Source organism: Microcaecilia unicolor, chromosome 2, assembly GCF_901765095.1.
Source record: "Microcaecilia unicolor chromosome 2, aMicUni1.1, whole genome shotgun sequence".
Lineage (NCBI taxonomy): Eukaryota > Metazoa > Chordata > Amphibia > Gymnophiona > Siphonopidae > Microcaecilia > Microcaecilia unicolor.
The window spans coordinates 336,154,101-336,171,363 of NC_044032.1; the positions used below are offsets into that span (position 1 = coordinate 336,154,101).

Consider the following 17,263-nt stretch of genomic DNA (forward strand, 5'->3'; position numbering starts at 1 on the left):
TAGTAGTAGGACAGTATGTGCATTATAGGTTCTGTATCTGGTGCCTATTTCTATAAAGACACAGAGGCGCCTATGTTGTCTTCCTAAACTGGGCTTCAAATTGGCATCTTTTTAGATTTCTCACTGGTATCCTGTTATAAAATCAGGCCCATAATGCAGACATTATTACAAAAACTTAAAGGACATCTCTTAGTTATGGGAAACAAATAACATTCTGCCAACTGTATTCCCAAAGCAAGAGTAACCTTGGCTTACAACACAGTACTTCTGAAAATCCACGTTCTCTGTTTATTTTACTGTTCTATGGGAAGTCAGTCCATATTTGTCTTTTGCAATGAAGGTGTATATAAATATTTCAAGAGACATCAGTGAATCAATCAGACACAGCTCCTGAGGGACATTACCTCTCCAACTGAAGCAAAGGTGAGGGCTAATCTTTCATTGTAAAGTCACTTTTTTTGGTGTTAAGGCAACAGTTAAGGCTAGTGAAATCTCTTGTATTATTTGGTTGGTAAAGGGACTTGGTATACTGCCTTTCTGAGGTTTTTGCAACTACTTTCAAAGTGGTTTACATTGTATATACAGGTACTTATTTGTACCTGGGGCAATGGAGGGTTAAGTGACAACCCAGAGTCACAAGGAGCTGCAGTGGGAATTGAACCCGGTACCCCAGGATCAAAGTCTGCTGCACTAACCACCAGGTTACTCCTTGACTCATGTAAGAGTAGCCATACTGGGTCAGACCAAAACCCAGAGGTCACAAGTACCTGGCAGAAACCCAGTAAGGACCAATAAAATCTGTAGATGAAGTACTGTCAACAGCTTTTTTTTAAATACCAGCTGCAGAGTTTAGAAAAATCACATACATTCAACACTGCTATATACATATAGTAGCCTGCACTGCAAATATGTGTTTACTGCTGACCACTGCAAACTGTACTTATGGCTAAGTGGTTTAATTTAGGATAGTCTTCTTTGTTGAACTCAATTAATCTACTTACCTAGATGGATTGCAACTGAATATCATTATCTGTACTGTTTGGCAAAAATGCCTTGCTCCACCCCCCCCCCCCCCCCCCCCAGGTATTTTGTGAATTTTTGGTGGCATTATCTGTATAATGCTGCCGAAAATTCATAGATAGGGACACATGTTTAGCAGCTGCCGATAAATATATATTCCCTTTTGAATATTGAAGTGCATGGTTTTTATTTTATACCTGTGATGAAGGGGGATATGTTTTCTGAACATGCTTCCTTTAATGGAGGAAAGTGAGATGTTACAGTAAGAATCATTATCCGAAAACATTATTATCACTGTGAAGACCAGTAAAAGTACAAAAAGAATATTAACATCTGAAGACCACCCTCAGGGAAGAACGCAATTGCTTAAAAAGGGATGTGACTAGAATTGAAAATGCAAACATTCTTGCCTCAAAGCTTGGTGAAGTAGAGTGGAGGAGTAGCCTAGTGCTTAGTGCAGCAGACTCTGATCCTGGGGAAGTGGCTTCAAATCCCACTGCAGCTCCTTGTGACTCTGGGCAAGTCACTTACCCTTCCATTGTCCCAGGTACAAATAAGTACATGTATATAATATGTAAACTGCTTCAAATGTAGTTGGAAAAAAAAACACAGAAAGGTGGTATATAAGTCCCATTCCCTTAGAAAATAAAATATGTTTTACTTAATTAATAAAGGAGAACAGAGAATAAGACCATGAAAAGAAGAGTGGGAGTCACGGAACAGATACAATTCTGCACTAGTAGTACTTAAATTTAATGCTGACAATGAGCAGGCCAGGGTACAGATCCAGCCAGCAGCTCTCTGCTCGTATGTGACACTAAGCTGGGCAGCTACTAGTCAGTGTGGCTAATGATGGGAAAGCTTTAAAGACAGTGCTTTCTCAGCCCCCTATGAAAAGATACATCTAGGTACAGGCTTACAATATCATCTAGGAATTAGGTTAAGATCAGCACCCTGTGGATTTGGAGGGAGCAGCCAACAGAGCTTAGACTTGGGATCCCACTGCAGTAAAGGGAAACATGGAAAACAAGACTGTGCATTGTATCCATAGGAGCCAACGTTTCAAAATTATTGGGGGTGCTAAGCCCAGTTGAAATAACCCTTCCTTGGACACATACAAGGAATTTTCTCAATATTGGGGGTACTCAAGCACCCACAGCACCCACAGAGTCGGCTCCTATGATTGTATCGCCATGGAAAGATATGAAAAAATAACATCGTCATTTTCACTGCAAAATGCATCTTGTAATATTGAGTTTACTAATCTTTTTTCCATTTAATACCAACAGAAGCAATGAAGCTTTCTTTTTGTATCCTGCTCCTTTCCATGGCACTGTGTGTCAATGCACAGTGGTACCGTGACGTGGGAAGACAAGTGACTGATGCCGGAAGATTTGTGAAAGAAGCTGCACAAGGTTAGGACTTACATGGCTCCTCTAGTTTTTTGCATTATGTAGCTACACAAAGAATATTTTACACAAAAATCACAAACAATGTACAGAAACTCTACGATCCACTGTATCATTCTGTTGCATTCTTTACATGTAACTTCTTTGTGTTCTCAGGATTTATCAACTCTTCTAGAGTCAGATCAGGAGCAGGACTCTCATCTGTTCCTCTGCTCATCTGTAAAGGGCAGATGCTACATAAAAGAGTGTGCCAATGTCTTCCACTCCAACCTCCTCAAAACACATTCCCCTAAAATAAGTTTCCATGCTTTCAGATTTTTTTTTACATTCTAATTGATGTGAACATTGTCCAAGGTTATTCAAGATACTCTTGTAGAAGTAAGAGTCACCCTGCTACCGCTGATGGTGGACAGGGTATAGATAACAGCAGGCTACTGGATGAGTGCAGTTTGGGAAACAGACATATGGAAAAATAAGAGAGGATAGGTAATGAGGAACTGTAGAGGGAACACACTTATAAGCAAGTCATAAGGTGCCTGAAATTGATTTAGAAGTGGATGGGGAGACAATGTAGTGATCTGAGAGAAGAGACTCCATGATGATAAGAGCATTATTTCATTTAGTACAGACTGTAATGGAGAGAGATCATTCAGCAGTAGACCCACAAGGATAAGGTTGCAGTAATCTAGGCAGGAGGTGATGACAGAACAGCTAAGGTATGTTCAGTAAGGAGGAGATGGATCTTGGAGATGCTGTAGAAAAAGGAATCTACTGATGTTATATTCACTGTCTGTTAAGATTGGCTATTTCCCATCTTTTTGCTTTTATGTCACTCTCTAAAGTTTTCTTGTGGTTATTGAATTTTGTTATAAGATGTGTTTTTTTTTTACAAACTAGTTCAAGATCAATTCATTTTGCTACATGATACTTTTAAGCAAGGCCACTACACACAGAAGTATAAAGTTAGAATAAGATCTTATTTCCAATATATGGATACAAATACTTACCAGATAATAGGATGCATTATAGATATAACCTTCTGATAGGAGCAGGTGTTAGAATTCTTTAGCCAGCAGCTTTCATTTGTCTCTGCGTTCATGGATACAAACCTTTCATATGGTCTCGTGGTTCTCTAGCTGCTGTCAGAAAATCTAATGTACTCCTGAACTCTGCAGAGATCTTGGGAGTGTGCAAAGCACACTCCCTGCCTAGCAGATGAGGTTCAAGATTTTAGGAGTACACAATCAGCCTTATTTTTGAAAGTGATGGGCGCCCAGATTTCGACCCAAATCGGGAGATAGGTGCCCAAATCGGTATAATTGAAAGCCGATTTTAGGCGTCTTCAACTGCACTCCGTCACGGGAACAAACAAAGTTGACGGAGGCGTGGTGAAGGTGGGACTGGGGCGTGTTTATCGGCCAAGGAGAGAAGGGGGCCTTCGGCCGATAATCGAAAAAAGAAAGGCGTTTTTAGCGTAAATTTAGGTCACTTTTTTGGACCCTTTTTTTCACGAACACGTCCCCAAAAAGTGCCCTAAATGACTAGATGACCACCAGAGGAAATCGGGGATGACCACCCCTGACTCCCCCAGTGGTCACTAACCCCCTCCCACCACAAAAAACCCCCAAGTTTAACAACTTTGTTTTCCAGCCTGTATGCCAGCCTCAAATGCTATACCCAGCTCCATCACAGCAGTATGCAGGCCCCTGGAGCAGTTGTTAGTGGGTGCAGTGGACTTCAGGCAGGCGGACCCAGGCCCATCCCCCCCTACCTATTACACTTGTGGTGGTAAATGGGAGCCCTCCAAACTGCCCCCAAAACGCACTGTACCCACATATAGGTGCCCCCCTTCAGCCATAAGGGCTATGGTAATGGTGTAGAGTTGTGGGCAGTGGGTTTTGGGGGGGATTTGAGGGGATCAGCACCCAAAGGAAGGGAGCTATGGACTTGGGAGGTATTTGTCTTTTTTTTACTTGTTACAACTGCCCCCTAGGGTGCCCGGTTGGTGTCCTGGCATGTGAGGGGGACCAGTACACTACGAATCCTGGCCCCTCCCATGACCCAATGCCTTGGATTTGTTCATTTTTGAGCTGGGCGCCTTCGGTTTCCATTATCGCTGAAAAATGATACCGCCCAGCTCAAATCTGCACAAATCCGATGCATTTGGCTGGCACAAACCGTATTATTGGGAAAAAGATGGACGCCCATTTTTTTCGAAAATACGGTTTGTCCCACCCCTTCACGTACCTGTTCTTGGAGATAGACGCCCATGGAGATGGGCGTTCGCGTTCGATTATGCCCCTCCATGAGTTGCTGGCTCCAAGGCAAGTTTTTCTTTGTATTCTTTTTTGGCCTTCTTTATCAATGCTTTGCATCTAACTTGCCACTGCGTATGTTGCTTCTTTTTTTTCCTTCATTTGGATCCTTTTTCCATTCTTTGAAGGGTGTTCTTTTGGCTCTAATAGCCTCTTTGACTTCTCCTTTTAATCATGCTAGCTGCTGTTTGCTCTTCTTTCCACATTTCTTAATATGTGGAACACGTCTGGTCTGGGCTTCCAAAATTGTATTTTTAAACAATGCCCATGCCATGCCTGCTTTTAAAGTCCTAACCTTTGTAGCTGAGCCTTTCAGCTTTTTAAAAACCATTTTCCTCATTTTATCATAGTTACCCTTTTGAAAATTAAATATGCAGCTACAGTAGATCTCCTAAGTGATTGTACTCATTATGATCACTATTTCCTAGCAGACCCAACACTGCTACCTCTTGTTCTAAGTCCTGCATTCCATTAAGGACAAGATCTAACATAGCTTGTTGGTTCCTGGATCAGTTGCTCCAAGAAGCAGTCATTTATTACATTTAGGAACTTTATCTCCCTAGTACTCCCCGATATGGCATTTAGCCAGTCAATATTGGGGTAATTTAAATTATCCATTATTATACTGTTGCCAAATTTGCTAGCTTATCTAATTTCTGTTAACATATCTTCATCTATCTGATTGTTCTGGCCTGGCAAATGATAGTTTAGCTCTAGGTATATATTCTTTCCCTTCACACATGGAATTTATATCAATAAGGATTTCATGTTACTGTCTGTTTTATACAGAATTTTTTTTTATTAAATTCTCTCTTTAACATACAGCGCAATCCCCCTCCCCCTCCAATTTGATCCACCCTATCATTGCAATATAACTCTCCTTTTTTGTGTGTGTGTGTGTGTGTGGGGGGGGGGGGGGGGGGGGGGGGGGGGTCTTCTACCATTTGTATGCAGATATTTCAAAGTGTGTTTTTTCCTTGCATCTACAAGCTTCTTAGAAGTTGACATGAATAATTTGCAGCATGCTCTGTTCTACCCTTCTGGCTTTCTTTCTCCTTGTTGAAACCTCTCTATTGGGATTCTCTAGTATCCTGCAAGGATACCATACTCCAAACCATGTGCTCCTTAGACTGTCAGCTTCCCCCACCTCCAAAAACTGTTCTATCTCCTTTGTAAAAGTTAGTGCAAGCAGCCTGGTTCCATCCCGATTATGATGGAGTCCATCCTTTTGTAATAGGCTCCTCCGGACATTTCCCTGTTCCTAACAAATCTAAATCCCTCCTCCCTGAACCATTGGCTAATCCATTGAGACTTCAAAGCACTGTCTACTTTTTGGGTCCCGCGTGTGGAACAGAGAGCACTTCTGAAAATGCTAGCCTAAATTTGGCTTCCAGAATCTTCCTCCCACGTTTTCCTATGTTGTTGGTACCCATATGTACCAAGACAAACAGCTCTTCCCCGGCACTGTCTAAAATTTTATCTAGGTGACTGCAATGCAATGTGTTGTGCCTTTGGATCAGCAATTGTAGTTATGAAACCTGTTTTCTTATTTTTCTTATATAATTTTGTAATTTTTTTCTAGATTTTATGATATTGGAATTTTTTATTTTATAAACCACTTTGATATATATATTTTTTAGTTTTAGTTTTTTTTAGTTTGATTTTGATTTGAAAGGTGGCATATCAAGCTGCACTAAATATAAACATAGTAAAGTAATAATATGTAATTTGAGGCTTGATACTTACAATGTCAGCACAATACCCATTAAAAATCTTGATAGCAAAGGGGACAAGTGAAAACAGAACATCGACAGATAAGATGGAGGCAAATGAAAGAGGATGACTAATGAGAAATTTGCATGTGCAGTCAGAAAAGGCACATGCAACTGATCATTTACCCTTCCCCATCTGAGGAACAAGAATGATATGTTTGAACCCTACCAGGGCTCCAGGATACAGTATTTTAGCTTAAGCTCCACTGCTGCAGTCTTGTAGTGAAACCATATTTCTGATTCTTTCATAGCTAAATGTTTCCCCTTTCAGCTCAGTCCTGCCTTCAGATCTCACCATGTATCTGCAATAACACTAAATGCTCCTGAACATTTGTTACCCAAGGAAGAGTAAACAACTCCTGATTTTTATCTTATGAGTAACATTTTTAAAGCTGATCCTTGAAACACACTTTTCCTGATAAGACAAAACACCCTGAAAGCAAAATAAAGGGTTGAATAACTTGCTTAGCAGAGAGGTCACAATTCTCCCTTCTGAGCTGAACAGGGTCACAGTGGGTATGTGGTGCTGATATTTTAATCTTCTTGCTATTTTTAGGCACATGGGATATGGGAAGAGCCTACATGGACATGAGGGAAGCAAACTACAGAAACTCAGACAAGTATTTCCATGCCCGAGGAAATTACGATGCTGCCCAGAGAGGCGCCGGTGGAAAATGGGCTGCCGAAACCATCAGGTAATTAGAAATGTGTATGAAAGAAAGAAAGAAAGAAAGAAAGAAAGAAAGAAAGAAAGAAAGAAAGAAAGAAAGATATCTAAACTACAGTCTCCAGCTCTTTTATAATTTGATCAGATTTTGAGCTGAAGAGATGGAAAGATATATATTGAATGAGGACTAGGGAATTGGTCCTCACTGGTTCTGTTGTTTCTGTTTCACTCACTCACTCACACACACACACACACACACACAGATTACATCTATGTATATACCGCCTTTTCCCCTAAAACAGGATCCAGAAATTGTTTGCATCATGGAGGGGGTGGGGGAACAGTACAACACATCATAGAAGCAAGATTATTGTCACGGTTGTGGCCATGCCCTTATGTCCAGACCTACTGTTTCTCTGTATCTAGCTCTGTGAACTCTCCAGTCTGCCTTTTCCCTGCTGTTGTTCTTCCTGTTAGCCAAGCCTCACTTTGGTATCCCTGAAGCCAAGCCTTGCTTTGGTCTCTCTGCTTCTGCTCAGTGTTGCCAGGTGGGCGGTTTTACCGCCCAATTGGGCGGTTTTCCGCGACCCGCCGCGGGAAATTTTTGCCCGCGGCGGGTTGCGGTTTTTTGGGCTGGTTTTTGTGCTTCGGGCGGTTTTTTCGGCCGCGGGGGGGCGGGGTTAGTGACGTTTTTGGGTGGGGTTAATGACGTTTTGGGCGGGGTTAGTGACGTGGGAGGCGGGGCCGATGACGTGGGAGGCGGGGCCGATGACGGGGAGGCGGGGCCGATGACGTAAGAGGCGGGGCCGATGACGGGGAGGCGGGGCCGGTGACGTGGGAGGCGGGGCCGGTGACGGCGGGGGCGGGGTTTATGACGGCGGGGGCGGGGGTGATGACGCGGGGGGGGGGGTGTCAGGGGCGGGGTTTGTGTTTGGGCGGTTTTTGGGCTGTTTTTTGGGCTCCAGTGGGCTGGAAAAAAATTTTCCACCTGGCAACCCTGCTTCTGCTTCATTTCCTACTTGTGATATCATCAGCCTACTCCTTTATAAGGACCCGGGGAGCTTTCCTGCGTTGCCTTTGCAACAGGGCTATTTTCCCTTTTCTTATTGTCCTGTTCTTGTTGTTTGATTCTGAGGGTACTGGTCTTGTTAGCTGTGCCTTTAGGCACAGCCCTGAGCCCTGTGTGTGTGCTTCTGGTTTGACCCTGTATGGATTACTTTCCTGTTAACTTTGCTCTCAAACAAAGCCCTGTTCTGTTTCCCTGTGTGTATGGTTCTGGTTTTTGTCTCTAGTGTCTGTTATTTGACTCTGTGGAATAGCCTTGTGTATTCTTATGAGTGGTTTCCCTTTATCCCTGAGTGCAGTGTGGCACAGGCTTGTGTATTCCTGAGTGGCTCCCCTTTTCCTTGAGTGCTGTGTGGCAGAGCCTTGTGTATTCCTATGAGTGGCTTCCCTTTATCCCTGAGTGCAGTGTGGCACAGGCTTGTGTATTCCTGAGTGGCTCCCCTTTTCCTTGAGTGCTGTGTGGCAGAGCCTTGTGTATTCCTATGAGTGGCTTCCCTTTATCCCTGAGTGCCATGTGGCATAGCCTTGTGTATTCCTATGAATGTCTTCCCTTTACCCATGAGTGCCGTGTTGTCCTATGAGTGGTTCCCCTTTTCCTTGAGTGCTGTGTGGCACAGCCTTGTGTTTGAGTCTATGAGTGGCTCCCCTTTTTCCTTGAGTGCTGTGTGGCACAGTCTCGTGTATTCCTAAGAGTAGCTTCCCCTTATCCTTGAGTGCTGTATGGTACAGTCTAGAATGTTCCTATGAATGGCTTCCCCTTATCCTTGAGTGATGTGTGGCACAGCTGTGAGTGTTCCTTTGTGTGGCCTTGTCTTGAGTTTTCCCTGTGTGCTTTCTGTTTGAGTCCTCTCTGTGAGGTGTGAGTGGGTTGCTGTTCTGTTTAGCTGTGACTACTAGCGCAGCCTTGAGCGGTCTCTCTGTGTGGCACGAGTAGATAGCTCTTCCGTTTAGCTGGGACTACTAGCTCAGCCCTGAGCTACCTCTCTGTGTGATTTCTGTTTGTCTTAGATTCGTTTATAGCTGTGGTTCTAGCACAGCCCTGAGTTGCCTCCCTGTATGGTTTTCTTATCTTTTACTTGTGGTTTCTACCATGTGAGTCTAAGTGGGGTTGTCTTTTCCCCTTTAGTTTCTTTGTGCCTGTGTAGGGTCTTTTGACCCCCTTGTTTGTGGCTCTGTTTAGTGCAGGTTGGGTGCACTGCTTGAGTAGTACTTGCTTAAGAGATTCCATTTTTTGTTCCTTTTCCCATCGCTCTGGTATGAGTGGGTTCCAGTTCAGTCTTGTGGCCCATATGCTTGGACTCTGTTACGGGTGGGTTCCAGTTCGGCCTTGTGGCCTGTATGAGTGTCCTCCCTTTGTTCCTGGTTCCTGCTTTTGTCAAGTTCCGTTCCTGGTTTTCACTTTAGCCAGGCTCTGGTTTCAGAGTGTGCTGTGTTATTTGCCATATCTGGTATTTTGTCTGATTCAGTGTCTGGTTCGCCTCTGCTCTGTGCCTCCCCAGAGGACTTGTCTGCTTAAGCCCAAGGGCTGACCATCCTGGGTTCCGTGACAATTATTTTTCATTTGTCTCAATTTGCATACTAATTTTTATAGATTAACATAGTTTATAAAGGGAGTACAAGAAATATTTGTTGTAATATATTCAGTCTTTTTTATATAATAAATTAGGGATCCCTAATACAGACCTACCCCATCTCATCTGTCAGGGGTAAAAAGCAGGGTGTATCACGAGAGATACTACATTCTCTGCTTTTTTTCCCCCTGGGGGTGACACCTACGATTGCCTACAGGTGCTTCCATTTTAAATAAGGTTCATCCTCCTCCCCAGTATTCACCCCTTTCATCTCTTGCCACTTACCCACATTCACCCCTTCTCTTCCTCTTTCCCCATCTTTCAAGCATTCATCCTTAAGCTTTCATTCTCTCCTCTGTTATCTCTCCTCCCTGCCCAAGTATTCATCCTCTCAACTCCCCTCCCTCCTCTCCTCATTCTCCAAGCAATCATAACCCTACATGCTTAGCTTTCTCATTCTGCAGACAATGGCAGTGCAAAGTCCTGAGAGGAGGTGCTGGATATTGTCTTCTCCTGTTCCCTTACAATAGGCCAGTGGCATAGCCAGACTGCCAATTTTGGGTGGGCCTGAACCTAAAGTGGGTGGGTACAAAATTTTCTGTCTACCCCCCTCCCCCAGCAAAATGTAGTCACACTCAGATACATTTGTCACACAGGGTAAAGTGCTGCTTTTCAGTGCATCAGATTTCAGACAATTTATTTAATAGCCTAACATCCTTTTCAGTGAGCTTTCAGAGGCCAAAACCTCCTGCCTCAGGTCAGTATAATGCTGTTACAGTATCCTCTCCTGTCCTAAGGAAGGAAGTATTGGTCTCTGAAACTTTATTAACACCATATTACTTTATCCTAAATTAAAAATACAATTATTTTCTTTACCTTTGTTGTATGGCCATTTACTTTTTCTCATTGTGTTGCTCCCAGTCTCTAGATTCTGCTTTCCTTCGTTTTCGCTTAACTCTTCTGCCAGGGTTTCCTGGCCATTTGTCATTTTTCTCTCCTTTTTCTTTGCTTTCTTCAATATTTTCCTGCCTCTCTCTCTCTCTCTCTCTCTCTGTCCAGATTTAATTCATTCTTACTATCCATTCTTTAATTTCCTTCATCTACTTATGGCTTTTCATCTTTTTCTCACCCTTGTTCTCCCCATGCCCCTTCCTCTTATTCTCCAGTCTTTCACTACTCTCCTTTTCCATCCAGCAGCTCTCTTCTTTCTCTCCCCATCCTTCCAGTGTCTCCCCTCTCTCTCCCCATCCTTCCAGTAGTCTCCCCTCTTTCTTTCTGCATCCTTCCATCCAGTGTCATCTCTTTCTCCCTACCCTTCCATCCAGCGTCTTCCCTCTTTCTCTCCCCATCCTTCCACCCATCTACCCTCTCTCCTAATCCTTCCATCTAATGTCTCTCTCTGCCTCCTTCTAACCAGTGTCTATCTCTCTACCCTTTTCTGTTCAGTGTCCCTTCTCTCTCCACATCCTTCCAGTCTCTCCCCTTTCTCTCTGCATCCTTTCATCCATCTCCCCTCTTTCTCTCCCCATCCTTCCATCCAGTGTCTCTCTCCCTATCCATTTTCCCTCTCTCTGCCATCCTTCCATCCGTTTTCCCTATTTCTCTGCCATCCTTCCGTCTGTTTTCCCTCTTTCTCTCCCCATCCTTCCGTCTGTTTTCCCTCTTTCTCTCCCCATCCTTCCGTTTTCCCTCTTTCTCTCCCCATCCTTCCGTCTGTTTTCCCTCTCTCTAACATCCTTCCGTCTGTTTTCCTCTCTCTCCCAATCCTTCTGTTTTCCCTTTCTCTGCCATCCTTCCATCTGTATTCCCTCTTTCTCTCCCCATCCTTCCGTTTTCCCTCTTTCTCTCCCCATCCTTCCGTCTGTTTTCCCTCTTTCTCTAACATCCTTCCGTCTGTTTTCCTCTCTCTCCCAATCCTTCTGTTTTCCCTTTCTCTGCCATCCTTCCATCTGTATTCCCTCTTTCTCTCCCCATCCTTCCGTTTTCCCTCTTTCTCTGCCATCCTTCCATCTGTTTTCCCTCTTTCTCTCCCGATCCTTCCGTTTTCCCTCTTTCTCCCCAGTCCCCATCCTGCCATCCATTTTCCCTCTTTCTCTCCCCATCCTTCTGTTTTCCTTCTTTCTCCCCAGTCTCCATCCTGCCACCTGTTTTCCCTCTCTCCCGATTCAGGCCCGCCAGCCCCAGCTACAAAAAGAAGAAGCGCTCAGCTGATTGAGCTGAGCGCCGCCACCAACGCTAAAGACGAGCAAAAAGGTAAAAAAAAAAGCGCGGCACCGCAGGCAGCCTCGAAGCATTGGCTGCTGGCTCTGCACGCTCCTCCTGTCTCTTACGTCACTGCCCCTGCTTCGCTCCAGGGGCAGTGACGTAAGAGACGGGAGGAGCCTGCAGAGCCAGCAGCCAATGCTTCGAGGCTGCCTGCGGTGCCGCGCTTTTTTTTTTTTTTTTACATTTTTTCTCGTTGTTAACGTTGGTGGCGGCGCTCAGCTCAATCAGCTGAGCGCTTCTTCTTTTTGTAGCGCCGGCCCTGCTGCTCAACAGAAAAAGCAGCAGTGGCCGGCAATGGGAGTGGGCGGGCCAGAGCTGAAATTGGGTGGGCCTGGGCCCACCCAGGCCCACCCGTAGCTACACCCCTGCAATAGGCAGTACATAGGAAGAAGTGGGGGGTTGGGGGAAATAGCTGAAGAGTGACTGCTCTGTGCTCTCTCTTCTGATTTTTCAAAATGTTTTATATTATGAAGCCCAAATGAAGAGTTATAATTCTTTATTTTCTAGGCTAATTTTAGTTTTCGCATTCCTGGTGGCCACTGCATCCCCTCAAGAAGCGGCTTTTTGTCTGAAGGAAATAAACCATTTATTTACCCTACAGACTAAACTGTAGGAAGCACATGGCAAAGTATCGCCAAGCATTAACAGCAACCAGAAAACAGTATTTCTCGCAATGCATTGCACAGGCTGAACAATTCAACCAAGCAATTGTTCAGTATAGTAAACAGCCTACTGCAGCCCCCACAACAGAACCAGCCTGCCCAGTCTAAACTGAATTGCAATGATTTTGCTGCATACTTTGCCAACAAACTTAAAAGTCTCTGCCAGGATTCACTGGCAATCCCACCCAGTCCCCAACCAGTCAACCAGGGGTGCACAAACTCTCCCCCTCCTGATAGAGACAGATGGGACACTTTTAACCCAATGACAGAGGAGAGCCTTGACAAAATCCTAAGAGACCTTCGACCCTACTACCTGCTCCCTCGATCCCTGCCCATCAAAGATAGTGCAGCAGGCAAGTATGGGCCTCATAGAAGGCGCCACAAAAATTGTGAACACCTCTCTTTCTAATGGACAGCTACGAACAGTATTAAAAAGGGTAGTGGTCCACCCTCTGCTGAAGAAAAACAACCTTGAGCAGCACAAACGTGAAAATTACAGGCCAGTATCCAACATCCTGTTTCTACGGAAACTCATAGAACAAACAGTCTGTGTTCAACTTAATGACTGGTTAGAAAAGAGAAACTGGCTAGATTCATGTCAATCTGGATTCAGACCTGGGTATGGTACAGAAATGGTCCTTGTATCCCTACTAGATGATCTTCACAGAAACCGAGACAAGGAATTCACTTCGATTTTAGTATTGATTGATTTCTCTGCAGCTTTTGACACTGTGGATCATGCTATTATGAACTGTTTATATACTTACTTTATTTATTTTAATACTTTTTGTACTTTAAATGTTATAATACCTTGTATTTCTCATTCCATAAAGGGCGATCGCCACTACGGCTTTATGTAAGCCACATTGAGCCTGCAAAAAGGTGGGAAAATGTGGGATACAAATGCAACAAATAAATAAATAAATATCATGCTAGCACGACTGACAGAAACAGGTATCAATGGAACAGTACTTGGTTCAGATCCTACCTTTCAGACAGGCAACAATCCATAATGTTTGGCAGCAACTCATCACCACCATGGACACTGACCTGCGGGGTACCACAAGGATTGATACTGTCACCTATTCTGTTCAATACCTCAAACCACAAGCTGAGCTGATTCGGTCAATGGACACTCAGTTCTATATCTGTGCGGATGATGTGCAGCTACTCATACCCATTGAACCTGACTTGCCTACAGCCTTGAATAAACTGATTACCTGTCTAACATCAATTCAAGAATGGGCTAAACACAACAAACTTTGCCTGAACCCAAGTAAAACCGAGCTTCTCTGGGTCCCTAACACAAGGGGATACAAAATCCCTTTTGGGAAGTATGAACTCCCCCTCAAATCACAAGTCAGAAACCTTGGAATACAGTTAGATTCAACACTTACACTGATTTCCCAAATCCAAGCAACCTTCAAGAGCTGCTTCTACTATTTGCGACAGCTACGCTGTCTCTCTCCTTACATCGAGAAGGTAAATCTTATCCCAGTTGTACATGCCATGATATCAAAACTGGATTACTGCAATGCACTATACAATGTTCTGACTACAAAGGGTCTGCACCAGCTCCAGTTGATTCAGAATGCAACAGCAAGACTCATAGAAGGTTGCAAGTGACATGACCATATCACACCATTTTTACAAAAACTTCATTGGTTACCAGTACAATACAGGGCTAAATTTAAAACTCTATGTCTGATCTTCAAGGCCCTGAAAGGAAATGACCCTGAATACCTGAAAAATAGGATGATCCTCCACACACTGCCAAGGACACTAAGGTCCTCCCAAGGACTTTCACTAACCACACCCTCTCCAAAAGACATTACACGATGTGATACCTGCAAGCGAGCCTTCTCCGGAGTAGCCCCCACACTGTGGAATGCACTGCCTGAAAGGATGCGCTTAACACAAGACTATCTCTACTTCAGGAAGCAGGTGAAAACTTGGCTCTTCAACCAGGCCTTTACTGGAAGTAACATAGTAGATAACGGCAGAAAAAGACCTGCACGGTCCATTCAGTCTGCCCAACAAGATAAACTCATAAGTGCTACTTTTTGTGTATACCCTACTTTGATTTGTACCTGTCCTCTTCAGGGCACAGACCATATAAGGCTGCCCAGCACTATCCCCGCCTCCCAACCATCAGTCCCGCCTCCCACCACTGGCTCTGGCACAGACCATATAAGTCTGCTCAGCACTATCCCCGCCTCCCAACCACCAGCCCCGCCTCCCACCACCGGTTCTGCCACCCAATCTCGGCTAAGCTCCTGTGGATCCATTCCTTCTGAACAGGATTCCTTTATGTTTATCCCACGCATGTTTGAATTCCGTTACCGTTTTCATTTCCACCACCTCCCGCAGGAGGGCATTCCAAGCATCCACTACTCTCTCCGTGAAAAAATACTTCCTGACATTTTTCTTGAGTCTGCCCCCCTTCAATCTCATTTCATGTCCTCTTGTTCTACCGCTTTCGCATCTCCTGAAAAGGTTCGTTTGCGGATTAATACCTTTCAAATATTTGAACGTCTGTATCATATCACCCCCGTTTCTCCTTTCCTCCAGAGTATACATGTTTAGATCCGCAAGTCTCTCCTCATACGTTTTGTAACGCAAATCCCATACCATTCTCGTAGCTTTTCTTTGCACCGCTTCAATTCTTTTTACATCCTTAGCCAGATACGGCCTCCAAAACTGAACACAATACTCCAGGTGGGGCCTCACCAACGACTTATACAGGGGCATCAACACCCCCTTTCTTCTGCTGGTCACACCTCTCTCTATACAGCCTAACGACCTTCTAGCTAAGGCCACCGCCTTGTCACACAGTTTCGTCACCTTCAAATCCTCAGATACTATCACCCCAAGATCCCTCTCCCCGTCCGTACCTATCAGACTCTCACCGCCTAACACATACGTCTCCCGTGGATTTCTATTCCCTAAGTGCATCACTTTGCATTTTTTCGCATTGAATTTTAATTGCCAAACCTTAGACCATTCTTCTAGCTTCCTCAGATCCTTTTTCATGTTTTCCACTCCCTCTCGGGTGTCCACTCTGTTACAGATCTTTGTATCATCCACAAATAGGCAAACTTTACTTTCTAACCCTTCGGCAATGTCAGTAACTAACTTGTTAGTCTCACTCCCACACACAAGTACTCAGGCTGCATATACTGCAGCAGGAGATCTTTATCCATTACTACCCTAGCTGAGATAACAGTTAACCATTTCTTTGATCTCATGTGCAACTTTCTTTAAATCAATCACCTTACTTTCTAACTCTTCCTACTTTCTTACCTATCTATATGTTGCTTTACCCTTCACTATCAATTATAATGTTCTATTACGCATTATGTTGACATTGTAAATAGTATACCATGCCATACTTTGTAGTGTTTTTGAATATTTTTACTGCTGTAATTGTTTATTGCTCATGTTTGATCTATTCTTACTGTATACCGCCTTGAGTGAATTCCTTCAAAAAGACGGTAAATAAATCCTAATAAATAAATAAATTATTTTATCTTTTCTTTCAGTAATGCCAGGGAGTTTTTTCAGGGTGGCTCCAGTGGAAGAGGAGTTGAAGATTCAAGGGCTGACCAAGAGGCAAATCGATGGGGCAGAGAAGGAGGAGACCCCAACCACTATAGACCAGCTGGCCTTCCTGAAAAATATTAACAGATTTGAAGAAATTACAATTTATTTTGTTTCAATAAATTTTTATTGAGAAATTAAGTATGAACTCCAGAGCCATGTATGGAATGCACACAGATGAAAAACTATTGAAAAGTCAAACATCGGTGGTGTTCATGACCATAGCAAACAATAACAAATTAGTTAATTATTTCCCCCTCCCCCCCCCCCCCATGCAAAGCGGAGGTCTTTTCTGGAAAAGTGCCCTCTCTGGTTCCTTCAGAGGGCACTCAAACCTATTACCCCCACCCATATTTCAAACCCTCCCTTCAACTATAACAGATAAATGCGTCCATTCCTCAGCCATGGTATCATAACAGCTTTTAATCCTATCAGTAAGATGCTCCATGTCAGCCACAGGCTTCCTTGATTGACCCTAGGGGGTACAAGGCCTAAGACAAATCATTTAGAACAGATTGAGCAGAAGGCTGGGTGACTGCTAGGACCCGATGCACAGGGGTAAATGGCTATATTTAAGCCATCTAGCCCTGTGCCTTAGTTTGGGTGCTAAAGGGGCACTAGGGGATAATTCTATAAATATTTTCATTTTATATATTTTGGTTCTTATATCTCACATAATCTGAATACCAGTTATTCAGTTCTATGTGGCTTACAAAATTTAAGTAAAAGCAGATACAAATATTGATGTAAAGATCAATCCGTTAAAGCAACTTAGCCAGAGTTCATAGGCTTTTACAGAAATATTAGACTTCTATGGATAACATACTTATTTCAAATTTATTATAAATACACACCTGGTAGGAGCTTACTCTATAAAAGGAACATAGGTGCCTAAATTCCTTTATAGAATACTAGCT

At 43.7% G+C, this 17,263-nt stretch overlaps 1 protein-coding gene across 1 annotated transcript; it reads left to right on the forward strand.

Moving 5' to 3' along the window:
• The first annotated feature begins 326 nt into the window (after positions 1 to 326).
• Positions 327 to 16,488, forward strand: LOC115462441 (serum amyloid A-5 protein-like). The gene is made up of 4 exons (XM_030192445.1): positions 327 to 423; positions 2,310 to 2,435; positions 7,073 to 7,211; positions 16,289 to 16,488. The coding sequence occupies exons 2-4, from the start codon at positions 2,315 to 2,317 to the stop codon at positions 16,428 to 16,430; spliced, it is 402 nt and encodes a 133-aa protein (XP_030048305.1). The 5' UTR covers positions 327 to 423; positions 2,310 to 2,314; the 3' UTR covers positions 16,431 to 16,488.
• Positions 16,489 to 17,263: the final 775 nt, after the last annotated feature.